Source organism: Corapipo altera, unplaced genomic scaffold (genome assembly GCF_003945725.1).
Source record: "Corapipo altera isolate COAL_440 unplaced genomic scaffold, ASM394572v1 150, whole genome shotgun sequence".
Classification (NCBI taxonomy): Eukaryota; Metazoa; Chordata; class Aves; order Passeriformes; family Pipridae; genus Corapipo; species Corapipo altera.
In genome coordinates this window covers 3,623,804-3,638,178 of record NW_020884941.1, presented here as the reverse complement: position 1 = coordinate 3,638,178, position 14,375 = coordinate 3,623,804, and the positions used below count along the sequence as shown (strand labels likewise).

The 14,375-nt window shown below is 40.8% G+C and overlaps 1 protein-coding gene across 2 annotated transcripts; it reads left to right on the top strand.

The window, feature by feature from the left end:
- The first annotated feature begins 1,757 nt into the window (after window positions 1–1,757).
- LOC113955768 (solute carrier family 2, facilitated glucose transporter member 11-like) lies at window positions 1,758–10,320 on the top strand. 2 transcript variants are annotated; one of them, XM_027661601.1, is made up of 12 exons: window positions 1,758–1,890; window positions 2,849–2,947; window positions 3,517–3,677; window positions 4,544–4,668; window positions 5,021–5,150; window positions 5,735–5,883; window positions 6,260–6,363; window positions 6,999–7,109; window positions 7,637–7,738; window positions 8,043–8,118; window positions 8,776–8,903; window positions 9,246–10,320. In XM_027661601.1, exons 1-12 carry the CDS (start codon window positions 1,867–1,869, stop codon window positions 9,450–9,452), a joined length of 1,416 nt encoding a protein of 471 aa, XP_027517402.1. In that variant the 5' UTR covers window positions 1,758–1,866; the 3' UTR covers window positions 9,453–10,320. The 2 variants fall into 2 exon arrangements, with proteins under 2 accessions (XP_027517402.1, XP_027517401.1); XM_027661600.1 differs by having other exon boundaries at window positions 6,260–6,447.
- Window positions 10,321–14,375: the final 4,055 nt, after the last annotated feature.

Below are 14,375 nucleotides of genomic sequence, written 5' to 3'. Positions count from 1 at the left end.
TACTGAGCAGCAGTTTCTTTCACAGCCCTAAGGCTCCTGCTATTTTATCTTCACACCATTCTCTAGCAGTATTTGTAGCAGTGCCAAAAGCTAATACCAGGAGCAGGGGACTTCCCCAGTACAACCATCCTTCCTATGACAATCATCATAGTACCAAAAAAGCTAGATAAAGTCCATAGTTTCAGGGCTTGAGGTTATGGATTGCACAGTACCAAGTTAAGAACCAACATACATTCCTTCTTCTGGTCAAAAATGTGGGGGAAAAAAAAAAGAGAAGAAACATTTAAAGTATTTTAAAAAGAATCAGGTAAGACCTTGATTATTTTAAAAGTCTTTATTTGGTCTGGACTTTCTAAACCTTACTGGTTCCCAGTGAAAAAGTTTTTACTGTCTTATGAGACATTAAAAACTCATTTCCTTCTACATGTTTTTCTACAGGGTGATCTTGTCCAAAGTGCCTTACTTTTTTTCTCCTACTAGTAAATACTGTCCACAAGAGGGAAGTGTGGTAAATCATTAGCACTGCCATAAACTAGCATGGATTGGGAATAAAGGTTAAAGAAGTATTTGTGAATCTGCCATGTAGGATCCAGGATCACACAAGTGCTACACAGGGCATCTTTGAAGACAAAATTCCCTCTGAGCCAAGGGTATTGAGTGAGCTCCAGACTGGGTCCGGAATACATTTCTTGTAGTGTTCAAATCCTAGGTGAAAAGATTTGTACTGTCCTCTTTTTTAGGAAAATAAATAAGAACTATAGTAAGCATCTAAGGCTTTCTTTTTCCATAGTACAGCACTGAACAAAAGTGTGAGGCCAGATGAAAATGAGAGAGCAGTATGAGTACTCTAGGAGAGACACAGACAACAGGAGGAAGAGGAACAGGGCTCTGCAGGGACTGTTTGGTCAACCAGATGTTAAAATCTGGCCACAGTGTTTAAAAACCTCTCCAGAAAGACCCAGAACTGCCATGTGTGTCCTTCCTTCCTTCCAGTAGACAAGCTTCCCATCCTTAGCTCAAAGAAAAAATCCTCCTTCTCCCTCTAGTTCATCAAAGCTCATCATCTCCCCTGTCCACAGTCCCTCTCTGAGGCGCCTGAAAAGGGGTTTGCTCTGAGTCTGGCAGAACCCCTTTGGGATGGAAAAGAAAAAATAAAGGGGCAGTACAGACTTGAAGGGGCAGTACAGCATGAAGAAGTGTGGAAACTGGAATATGGGATCCCACTCTGGCCCCCAGTGGGTCAATTCCACTGTCACAGAGAGGCAAGAGTGAGGCTTCTGAGTGGTTCTGGAAAGAGTGTGACCCTCGGGGTGTTAGCAAGGACCCAATATACCAATAGTCCAATACTTCATTTCCTGCAACTGGGAAATTGTTCAAATCACTTCAAGCAACTGAAAATCTTATAGAAGGCAAGAAGAGGCATTACAGCTCAGCTACAATTCTAAGGGCATTATCTCTGGGGTAGAGTGGAGAGGAAGAAAAAGCTCCCTGCCTAAGATGCTTGTCAGAGAGGTGGAGAGGGACTCTGCTCCCCTGAAGGGAAGATGGTAGCACTGTCTGATTCCTCACACAACAGCAACATGCAGGTGTTTTAGCAGTGTGAGTAAAGGGGAGCACTCCCAATTCAAGGATAAACATTTACCAGTGTTGTAATCAGCTTGTCGTATCTGGGTCTTAGAATAATTAAACCAGCAAGAAGAGGCCCTGGCCAGTGTCAGAGGAGGACATAGTTTGCTAAAAGCCATGTAGTTAGAATTTAACTTCTGCGCTGTGATCCCAAACTCTTACAGTCTCAGTGAGGAAACCATCTCTCTCATCTGACAGAGTTGACAGGAGCTCTCAGAGAGGGCAGGGTTTCAAGGGAAAATGTCTGGTTTCCTTTCAGACCTGGTGAGTATCCAACTTCTTGTGTTCTAGCCCTAGTCATTGACAGCAGCATGGTCTTAAAGATTACAGCAAAGGGAATCAAGCAGTCCTTGTAATAAAAATGAGCAACAGAACATGTGTTTGGGACAACACCAGTTCAGCAATACGAGTTCTGGCATCTCCAGAAAACAGATTAGAACTACAAAAGAGTGAGACGCTTAAAAGAGAACTTGGGAAACCAGGAAAGAATGAGCATTTTGAGGCAGATAAAGAAAATAGTAACAATGAAAAAGACAAAACAGAGAAAAAACCTCCCACTCCACTCTACAGCCCTGCACTCTCAAGGATATTTGAAGATACTTGTTTGTTTTAAGTGTGACCTGACTAAATACCTGAAAACATATGTGCTTGTGAGAGGTGCTCTAAAATTCAGTGCACGTCACGGAAACACAGCATTTCAAAAACGAGTCAGTCAGGCAGGGACTCTAAAAATGGCAAATGGCATTCCCTGTGGGGATAATAAAGGGGAAATGTAAAAAAAAAAAACAAAACCAAAAATTTAAGAGGACAGACTTGATTAATCTCTGGAAAGTGATGAACAATGTATTTGAGGAGGCAAAGTTGAAAGCAAAAAAGGGATTCAAGAATGTTGTAGTGTCTTTCTAGCACAAAACTAAACACAAACTACCTGAACAAGGCTTTTATGATTTTTTTCCCCCATAATTACCAGAACTAACAGAATTAGAGACTGCATCTTTTCAGGCTCCTAATGACCAGGACAGGAGCATAACGGAATGGGCAGATTTGCATTTTAACAATTTCTCATTAATTTCGTTTGATTACTGAAAAATAAAAAATGGGTATTTGCATTTTGAAGGTTTCTTAATAATAGAGATGTGGAGATATAAGATCCCATAAATTATCTGGTCTGAAAGCCATGGTGGCATCAGGAACTTAGGATGTGTTTCACTGTCTTTGGCAGGTCCAATACCGGAAGCTGTTGCTGATGATTGTGGTGCTGGGAATTGGTGGAACCCACCTCTCTGGTTTTCAAATGTCTGTGATCAATTATACTTCTCCTGTAAGCAAAGCCTTCATAAAATCACATCTCCAAGTGTTCCTCGTGGGACTAGGCCTTACACTTTAAAAATGCTCTGCCAAAGCTCTTAGGTGTTGCTGTGCCAGTTTATTCATAGCTCTTTCCATGATTGTTGGGAGCTGTGCTGCAAAAACAACTCCACAGAGAATTTCGTGGAAACAACATATTGAGATATCTTCCTCAAAGTTTATGTCATGGAGAGAAAAGATTAAAAACTAGCTGATGGAGCCTCAACCTTCAGCTCAGCCCTTTTCTCTTTGTATCTGCTACCTACAACAAGAACATTTGCATTTCACTATGAGTAAAGGGCCCCTATATTTAGTGTAGGAGAACAAGGATTCAACACACTAAAGATTATAATTAATTTTTGAAAGGTTCTATTACACTATTGGGCTGTATGAGAGGAAATATCAATCTCAATTTACAAACGAGTGTCCTTGAGCCATGTTTTCTGTAATGCCAATAACCTCATTTTTTCCAAGTTGTAAACATTATGAAGAACTACTGTGATTAGTGCCTCAGTGGAATGCAAATCTCTTTTTCTGTCCCAGTACATTCAGAAGTTTATCAATGAAACGTGGCTGGAGCGATACGGTTCTGTGCTGCACCAGGAGACCCTCACGTTGCTGTGGTCCGTCGTTGTGTCCCTGTACTGCCTGGGTGGGATGATGGGGTGTCTGTGCAGTGGGTACCTGACTGCAAAATTTGGAAAGTAAGTGTATCTGCCAACAGCTCTATACTCAGGGCTGCAGCAGAAGAAGGAATTAATTAGTCACCTAATAAAAGGGATATCAGAATCTCACTGCCACCTGCTGTTGCAGAATTTACTCAGCACATAAAACTACACGAGTACATGGGAGAGATGGGAATGTGTGACTATTTCTGATTCCCTTGTCACAGCTTTTGCTGCCATACAATTCCTGTATATTTGCTGACATTTCAGTAAAAAATAAATCTCTGAAATTTCTTGTTTGGGCAGTAATGCCATAGGAAGCCCAACAGCTCTGCAGTAGTGCAGAAGGAGATGGATATTCTGTAGGCAAAAGCTTTTTTTAATTTATTTATTTAATTGATCACAGGCTTCAAAAAAGTTGTGTCATTCCTCTGTAAGAATAATCAGAGTTCCAGCAAAGATAGCAGAAATCCCTCAGGCCACATTTAGAACCCTCTTTTTGGGGGTGCCATAAAGGACAAAGCGAAAACTCTCTCACTTGAGGTGGGCAGTGAAGCTGGATTTGCCTTGTTCTGGAGATGCAAGAAGTGTTTGAGATGGGAGCCTTGCCCACAGCAAAGAAGTGAAAAAGACTGTTCCTTATCAGTATTTATCCTGCAGGAATTTCCTTCAGCCTCATGGTTTGCTCACACAGTGTTAGCACGGATAAGAGGAATGTAGCTTCTCCCTTTCACTCCTCTGCGAAGACATCACGCCTTTTCAGAATCAGATTTGGTTGTCCTGTAAGGAATGGATTTAAACATGACCATAGGCTGGGTCTGTAAATCCAGGGGAGAACAGGCAGACATCAGTTAGGATGAAAAAGTAAAACCTGGCTCATACCCAGGTGTTGTTTGCTGTTGCAGGAAGAAATGTCTGTTGCTCAACGATGTGATCCTAATAATAGCCACGCTGCACACGGGCTTCAGCAGGACAGCCAAGTCTTTTGAGATGATCCTGGTTGGGCGCTTCCTCGAGGGCATCTGTGCTGGTAGGACTCCCCACTACTCCTTGTCAATGTGACTCCTTTGGGGTGGATACAGAAATCTTCCCGTTGGGAGTACCCAGGCATGCACAGTATTCCAGTGGAGCAAGGAACAGACTGGGAAAAGGTAAGATGAGCCGTCCTTTGCCTTCAAGAGGTCTGGTAGAGTGAGAAATCTGATGGATTAGCTAAATATCTTGCTTCAAGTAAAAGGTAAATTTTCAGTCTTATTGTGGAGGATGTATGGGAAACAGCTCAGAAGAGAGAGGACAGAGCAACCTTCAGCTGAAATGGAAATGAAAAGGGACCCTCTCTCTTTCTTTCTACACTTTTAGCACTCTCCTCTTTCTCCCTCTAGGAATACATCTGAGTACCCATGTTCAGTATGCTGGAGAGATCTCACCCAAGAAGCTGCGTGGATTTATAAATGTGACCTCCTCGGTGTTTTTTGCACTGGGAAAAACTGTAGCAAGAATTCTTGGATTACGGTACTTGTGCTACTCCTTCTCATCCAATTTCCTACTTATTTTTTTTCTGTATGGCAGGGAAGTGTTGTTCTCCCAGTTCTAGAAAAAGACATGGAGTAAGGGTGGGGTTTTACTTTGCTTGACTGCAGCAGTCTAAAAGGAAGCACCTGCCCTGTACCAGTCACTGAGGTTTCTGTGTCAGTCACTGGGGAGAGAAATGCCCTTCTCTGGAGGTGTAGTCTCTCTGTTGAAGTTAATAATAAAAGATTGTATGCAAATATTCTCAGTAAACTTCTGAGATCTGCTAATTTCTTGATAACCTTATGCAGACTTACAGTATTGGTTCAGAGGGCTGTTGAATATTTAGACTCCACTGATCTCTAGTAACTATTTGAAGTATAATGAAAAATCTCAGCCTTGCAGAATAAATAAAGTAGTAATCTATATTTCTCTCCTTAACATAAACATCTTCTATTAAAATTTAAGTTTTCAAGGACTGTATGCATTTTATGTCTCTTTAGTTAGTCTAGGATTTAGAAAACACAAAATTAGATATAAACTGTAATTTTACTGGACTATAAATAGACTCTAACGTGCTTTCATAGAGATCTTTTAGGAACTGAAGACAGATGGAATGTGCTATTGTCCTTCTCTGGCTTGGTGGCATTGATTCAACTGCTCTTTTTACCATTCTTTCCTGAGTCCCCTCCCTATCTCTTGCTGCAGAAAGGAGACAAGGCTGGATGCTTGAAAGGTAAAATAAAACTTTAGATCCTTAGTTTGTTAAACCATAACTCTTGGGAAAGTGAAGCTAACAGAGGAAATCAGCTTTTCTACTAGCCAGCTACAGATTTCTTGATAATTACATGATTAAAGTTCTCCAGATGAAGCAGAGTCATCAGAAATATTTAAGATCTACCCCTAAATACTACAGCAAGCTGAACACCATTTTCCAGGAAAATCTCATCATGTTCCAACAAGCAATGTTCCTTCCAGTCCTTTGCTCAGTAACTCATGAATCAAAGCACGGACTGAACTGCAAATGTTTAGTGTCAATAAAAATTGCAAAACTCAGAACTCTGAGTGGATCAGGTGATGGAGGAGTACACTTCATTCTGTCTCTTCTGCAGCCATGAAGCAACTCTGGGGAGAAGGGAACTATCACACGGAATTTGAGGACTTGATGAAGGAAAAGGCTATAACAAAAGGCACCAAAATCATGAACGTCCTGGAGGTGCTGAGAGAACCATCCGTGCACCCGCAGCTCATTACCATGCTCCTCCTGTTACTGAGTCTGCAGCTCTGTGGCCTGAGTGCAGTTGAGTTTGCCCAGTTTCCATGCTTAAATCTGCTGTTAAGTAACCAAAGTGCCACAATGCAACTTGTCCCTTTCCTCTGGGTCTCCATCATTCCTCCTCACAAAAACCCCACGGCCTGAGATCTCTGGTATCATCACCAGTGTTCTTCATACCGTTAAGGCAAATTCTCAGGTGGGAATACAAGAGATCCAATGCAGTTTAAGTTCCTGCAAGGACACTGTTGCCTTCATTCCCCCTGTCTTGTCCCTTTCCTTCTCCTTTTTGCCAAAACAACACCTTTTCTCCATGGTTTACAGGCAATATGCTCCTTTCAACTACTTTTTTCCCCTTCCTCCCCCCCCCGCCCCCCCGGATTTTCAAATACCTTTCCTTCATCTCCATTAACCTTTTGATTTTTCCCATCTTGAGCAGGGATGTCACGTCCACTAAGCCCCAGCACCATACCCCTGCTTTTGCAGTGATGACAGATATAGTTCAAAGTGATGCTGGATAGGCACGTATCACAGCTATTAACTATGCTTAACTTTTAATATTTTTTCTTACTTCCCAGATCACCTTTTACACCTCAGAAATTTTTCAGACTGCCAACCTGCAAGAAAATATAATCCCTTATGTATCTCTAGGAGTTTCAGTCTCTGAACTCATCTCTGTCATATTCTGCGTAAGTCAGAGCTTTCTGAGCCCTTAAGAATTAAAGTACATGTGAATTGAGTCTATTCTTCCTTAAAACAAATCAATTTTCTCCTTAAGAACCAAAGTATTTTTCTGTGGTACTGCATGAATCTGTACAGTGGTTGTTACCACCCGCTCCAAATTTTGTCCCAGCTTTTATGACTTTCTTCCTATCTTCATTCTTCTTAATTTCTTATAAGAATCCCTTATGCAATGTCATTCAAACATAAATATGTGTGCTCATTTCCATATATTCATGTGTCTATATATTCAAATGGAGTTGTAACATGCTTGATTACAGCATTTAGGAAAAAGTAGCTGCAATGCTGGGCAGTGATTTTTAGTTCGTAGTGTTAGAGAGGCTAGAAGGAATTCAATAAAAAACCAACTTGGTACCAATAAGATTTGTGTTCTCTGAAGTAAAAAGAAATCCAGGAGAATGCTTGATTCGTTGGATGGCTTACAGCTGGATTTTGCCATCCTTCCAGTGATATTCAATGTTCTTCTACTCTTCAGAGCTCCATAATCGACCGGTTTGGACGCCGAATACTCCTGTGTGGTGGTTACTTGCTGATGGCACTGATACTGGTGTTGCTCGAAACAAGCCTCCTGCTGAGTGTAAGCAAATGTCTCTCTGGCAGCAGACCTGCATCTGAATTCTTTGTGCAGGACAGCAGATAGTCAGCCTTGGCTTTCACGTCCCAAACAGCAGGTCAGGATATCTTCTGAATACGAGCTCACCTCTGTAGATGTGACACTGCAGGCTGCTTTTGGCCTTCCACTGTGGTCAGTACAGAAAGATGAGCAGTTCTAGGGAGCATCATGGGCTTTTTCATAAATACTGCTGCTCCTATGCTTGGATCAGCTGTGCTACAGCCATAAAATTAATTGTCATTCTCTTCCCTCCTTTTGCCTTTTCTAGGATCAGTTCCTCTGGATGCGATACTGCAGTGTTATTCTCATCTTTTTATTCATCATTGCTTATGGAATAGGACCAGGTGAGTATAACAATAAAAGCAACAGAAAAACTTGGACCACATGGATAAGCACAGGCCATGAATTTATAGAAGCAGACCTAGAAGGTGTGAATATATCTTTGAAAATCAACAGTTTAGTTTGGACTGAGATTGAGGGAGTTCCAATTTTTGAATTAATTACCCAAGAAGCAATTTCTTTAAAAAATTATTTTAAATCATTCACACCCTGATGAATCAGAAGCCTGTTTTCTCTCATTGGATTACAGGGTCAAGACAAATAAGTTCTTAATAATCAATTCACTAAGACTTGTTTTGGAGGGTACGAATGCCATTCAGTGCACACAGGCTCAGCTGGTTGATCCCCCTCTTTGCCCAAGGGCAGAGGAAGGCTCCTCTGAAGTGCCAGTGTTTTCTCAACTTACCTGTAAAATATATTGGTAACACCAGACCCAAATTTACAGCTCTCTTTTAGAATGTCACTCACATAAGACCAATATTTACTCTGGAAGTTCCCTGACTAAACATTACTACACTGTCCAAATTCAAATGGCAGCCTTTAGTATTGTAAGAGTTGTATAAGAGGACCATGAAAATCTAGAAAATATAACAGAATTCCCACATCTATGGGAAATGGACAACTACAACAACTGTTGCTTTTTTATGTTGTTTTTCCCTCAGCTGGAGCCGCTTTATCTGTTAATAATGAAATCTTCACCCTCTCAACAAGAGCCTCCGCTTTTGTCATTGGTGGAATCGTCATCTGGCTGGGCCTCACTTTCACTGGAATGATTTTCCCCTTTGCTGTAGTATGTAATTTGATTCAAACCTTCTCTTTGACTCTGTCAATTTTAACTGATCAATTTTTTCTAGACTGGTCTGGACAGGGAATAGGATAAAGTGACTTGCAGATGATTAAAACTGTGAATCCCTTGTTGCTATTGGCATATGGAGGCCATTTATGCAAAACACTTCCCAATACCTCAGAAATGATCTGCTGCCTCCAGAACAGATTGAAAAGATAAATGAATATTGCTGCTGTAAAATCACCTTATTCCTCATTTCACAGGAACAAATCAACCACTTTCAAGAATCTGTAGAGGCAAATATTGCCAGGAAAATCACTCATCTTATTCTATTTTTTTCTCCAGATGCTTCTTGGTCCTTTTTGCTTCCTCATCTTTATTGCTGTCCTGATCATTTCAGCAATTCTTATCTACCTGTTCCTCCCAGAAACAAAAGGGAAGTCAATCTCTGAAATCACAGAAGAATTCAAAACACGCCAGTTTAAGAAGAAACGTCACCAGGCTGTGGAGGTGAATACTACTGAAGAAAAGACATTCTGCACCAAGCTCTGATAAGCCACCATCAGTAACTTCCACTGACAAAAAGGCCTGTCTCAAAATCAAACTGAAAACTGAACATTAACATGGACTTTTCTCAATGAAATGCAACCCAAAAAGCAATCCAGAGATAGCTTGTCATTAATCCAAGTAGTCCTGTTTTATATTCATCTTTGCTTTTCATGGTGAGAGTCAATGGCTCATTCCTAGAGCGACTCTGTAGCAGGAAAACAATAGCAACTACAGACACTTCTAAGAACTGGCACATGGAAAACATTTTCAGGCATAACACACCAATTGTATTTCAGATCTTTCTGCATTGCTGTCATTTTCAAGCAACAAGATTTGTCTTTATGTTTGTTACTTCATAAGAAAATTCTGCTCAAGGTTAAGAGCAGGATGAAGAAAGGATTAAACACAGACATAGTTCTCGCTAACAATGGTCATGTCATCTCATGTCATTATGATATCACACTGTTAAGGACTGATTGTGAGCACTGCACATGAACAAATACCAAGTAGGACAAGGAGAGCTTGTATTTCCTTGAGCTGACATCAAGTTACTGTATGTCCTGATTGTCTCTGTAATGACTGTCAGGGATCAGCCCCAATCCCTGGGCAATCGGTGCAGAAAACCCTCACTTGCATTCTCTGGAGCCAACTGGCTGCACTCTCTGTGCATATCAGTTGTAGCAAAATCAGGAGGAAGTTTTTGTAACGTATTCTGGTACCTCGTGGATGGCACGAGGGTTAATAAACATACAGACAGTGCTGAGAGCTGGAGGATCAGAGCCCTGCAGAGAGGGAGTAAGAGACTTTGAGAGAGTACTGAGAAATTAGAGACTTTGAAAATTCAGCCCATTTTATACATGATTAACTGATTGAAAACAAAACGAAACAAAAGCAGAAGCTGTGATGGCTGATATCTGCTGGCTGTGTACTGGCCTAGAACAGATTGTACTTTGCTGCTGCACATCAGCTCACAATCCTACACTTCCCTGCTGTGCTCCACAGCACCCCTCACTGAGCTATTCAAGGACTGTTAATCCAGCTGCATCATCCAGTCACTTTCCCCCCCAGACTCATAGAGGATGATCAATTATTTTTCCTCTTTCTGTCACAATCACAAATGATATTCTAAGCCTCCTGTTCAGCAGGGCCATAAGTCCTTTCTTTTTGCAGTTTAACCATTCATATTGGTTACCACTGTGCTGGAGAACTGAATTAGTGTTAAATTTTAGGGATTTTTCTGTTTAAAAATTTCAAATAATGTACTTACTACTTCTAAAGGAATAACCATAGGAGAAGCTCTGATATTAAAGGGCTGGTGTGTGTTTCAGCAACTGAAACTTCAGTTAGATTTTATATTCAATCTGGTATCACTTCCTGTATCAAAATAGGAGCACTCATGCTACAAAATGTTCCCATTCAGAGGGCCCTCTCCTGTTGAGGCATTGAAATATTTAATCCATCCATTCTAAGTGCTGTCCAGTTGCTACAAAAAACATAAATGAACAGAAATCATACGAAGTAAACATTAACCTCAGCCTCAGAGTCAGGTGGTTACTTAAGAAGAAGGTGCAGAAGAGGCATGAGAGAAAACACTTCCACAGTCTGACAGAGTTCTGTCTACCTGGGATCAGCCACCCTTTCAACATGAGATGGACAAGCTCCTTCCAGAAGTGGTGAGTACTGCAGCTGGCAGCACCAGCTGGCAGCAATAGGATTTCAGAAGAACTGTGAGGTGGTCTGTTGCAACCATCATTCCTAAAGAAAATACAATACATATTTATCTAATTATTTTCGAAATAATAGGGTGGGCAGGGGATCATCCTTCTAATTTTGTTGTTGCAAAAATTAGAGGTAACATTTAAAATAAAAAAAAAAGTCAAAAGACACAGAATAAACTTTTTGGACTAAATCATCATGGATACTTCAAGGGAAGTTCCAGTTGGGTAGAAAAACTAATTAAAAGAAAAAGTTTAAAATTCCTCTAGTTCTTAAATAGTGAGGTATTTCTATACCATTTTCACCTGCTCCCTCTTGTTTCCATGTCCAAGTATTTCCATTGTCTTTTCATTCCCAACCCTTTCCACCCACCCTTCTTTGCAGAAGAAAAGAATAAGAGCTCAGCTGTAGCTGCCTTTGAGTGGGCATGCCCGGGTAACAAACACATCAATCTCTCCACTTAACACAGTTTGACATGGGCAGTCAACATTTTCAAAATATATCATGTAAGATAATGTTAAATGAGGTAATTTGTGTACCACAACCACCTAACTAAAACAGCAGACAGTCTACTGGGAGCTATCTTATCTTGTCAGAAAACTGCATAAAAAATTCTTTCCAACAAATCTGTCCAGATACAGCAAATCTTTGTAATTCTACATGAAAACATATGGGCATAGAAATACAAAGCCCTTTAATAAATCAATGTGCTACATTATTGGTGCAAAGAGCTACCAGTCATTACAATCTTATTTTCTCTGTTCAGGTTCTAGAAAGGTACTTCTCAGGTGCTGTAGCAAGAGCCATGTGATGAGACAGGAAAGAGAGAGGCCAGAGGCTATGCTGATGTTTTTACACCTGTACAGTGCTAGTTAAGGTTTATATACTAACAACTGTGAGATGGGATCTTATGTCTGCAAGACTGTGAACACAGGATATAAATATATGTCTCTTGTGTTCTCATGCCATGCCTGTTAATATCATGAAACCTTAGGGGAATAACTAATTAATAATCTGCAAGATCCGCATGTACAAATATTATGATGCAGTGGCATTGAACCTTCCTCTTTGTTCTGCACAGCTGTGAAGGAACTGTGTGGTGAGGAAAACCACCAAGCAGAAATGGACAATCTGCTAAAACAAAAAGCAGCGATGGAAAACAGCAAAATCCCGAGTGTGCTGGAAGTGATGGAAGACCAGACTCTGCACTGGCACCTGTACATTTATTATTATGATCATAACTCTGCAATTCTCTGGCATTAATGCAGTTGGTTATCTGCCCATCTCCACACAAAACAACTCTTAGGTTTGCGTAAGAAAATTCTTCAGTTCAAGCTTGCAGACACAGTAAAACACATTGTATCTGGGTGGGAGTCAAGCAGTCATGAGATTTACTCCTGACCATCAACTGGCTGCTGATTTGGTTTTGGATATTTTCACCCATCCATCTGTCACTCTTTTTGTAAAACTGGCATTTAACATCTACTGACCTAACAGAGCTTCACTGACCTGGCAAAGTGCTACATAAATGTATCACGTCATTTAAGAAGAAAAGTTTTGGATTATGGACATTATTTTGCAATAAGGGACAGACTGGCTTGCACATGTCAGCCTGCCCACAACAGTTCCTGTGCCCTCACACCTTCCCACAAGGTGCTGCCTGCATCCAGGAGGAAATCTTATGCTTCTTTTTGCCACCATGCTCTCTTCCTCCACCCCTACTGTGCAGTGCAGCTTGCAGCTTCCCTAACAATGGGGAATCACTAATGCCTGAGTGTCCTGTTTGAAAATATGGGCAGCATGAGGCCAAATGGAACACAAATGTCACATTTATCTTCTTCCATGCTATTCTTTCCCAGCTTGCACAGGTTTCACAATCAGGTGGAATTGCAAGTGCTAGCACTTCTGAATTGTGCTGAACAGCCATTAAAGCCATGGAGTCACTAACTCAACAGACAGATGGAAAAATAGATGTTAGGATCTGCATTCACTGTTGGCACTGCACCAGATCAATAGTGTGTTCTGCTGTGGAACTTCCACTTTCATTTCTCCGTTCCTTCTCTCTGATTTGACTCTCCTTTTTCTCTTTTTCATAGCTTCTTTTCAGGATTCTCAACCTCTCTGAACATACGAAGAGAGAATTTTATCTTGTAAACTTGGTCAGTGTCACTTTGTCTTTACTGGTCCTTTCGCAGGAATTGGCCTCAGCAGCATCACAGCTGGAACCCTGCAGAGGGACTGTTCATCCCTGTCACACAGCACCATGTCTGGTTTAAAACAGGAGCCTTGGATCCCCCTGCCCCTCTCTGTGAAGCCCAGCCATGCTGACTCATAACTCCAGTGCCTCCTGCAAGAATTCAATCCTTCACAGGTTGCCTTGCTGGGCACTTCCTCTACTTCATGGCTTTGTGAACTTTTCCATCTCAAGCATTCATCCTCCCAAACTGCACCAATCCAACGTGCCAGACCTCAGGAGGCCTGTTCTCCCAAATGCTCACTATTGCTGCATCTCTTGCAGTTACTGATAAACCAGATAGTCTGTGATTAACCTGCCAATATTAATGTTTGTGAGCTGTTTTAATCCCATGCCAAGGCCTCTCCTTCATACTTCTGCAAGCAACATCTCAAATTATTTTGACTACTCACCCTGCCTATTTTGCCTTTAAGAAAGAAGGAAATTTTAACTATTTTATTTCTGTTGCTGTTTCACATTTAAAGACTGGGTTTAGGCAGCTACAAAGCAAAACTTTGCCATCATTGTCATAATTTTGTCATCATGTTCTAAGTCTTGTAAAAAGAGAAGCAAAAGAATAAAATAAAATTATTTTTCTCTGATTTATTTCCAGGAAAACCTCATCTCTTTCTGCCTCCTTATCTTTATGGGGATCCTCATGAGCTCAACATTGGCTTGACAAAAAAACAAGCGGCAAACTCCTGGAATAAAAATCTCCTAAAATTGCTAATAACATGAAACACTCATGTACAACTCAGAATCACCAGAAATTCCAAAAAATGTAAGAAAAATTTCACTGTGAGGTGGTGGAATTTGCTGCTATTTGAGATCCTAAGTAATGATTTTCAAGGAGTGTAAGATTGCTTATGGTGTAGCCACCCTACACCTTGACACAGTTGGGGAAAAAACATGTAATAGAAAAGAAACATTAACATTTTGAAACAATAAATAGTCAATAGCTATGCAACTAGTTACAA

What these genes read in the sequence shown, in the direction of transcription:
- LOC113955768 (XM_027661600.1), top strand. Translation starts at nt 1,867, where the DNA reads ATGTCTGGTTTCCTTTCAGACCTG. An exon ending in CAAGGCTGGATGCTTGAAAG is followed by an intron (nt 5,884 to 6,259) that starts GTAAAATAAAAC and finishes TCTCTTCTGCAG; the next exon opens with CCATGAAGCAACTCTGGGGA. An exon ending in TGCTTATGGAATAGGACCAG is followed by an intron (nt 8,119 to 8,775) that starts GTGAGTATAACA and finishes TTTTTCCCTCAG; the next exon opens with CTGGAGCCGCTTTATCTGTT.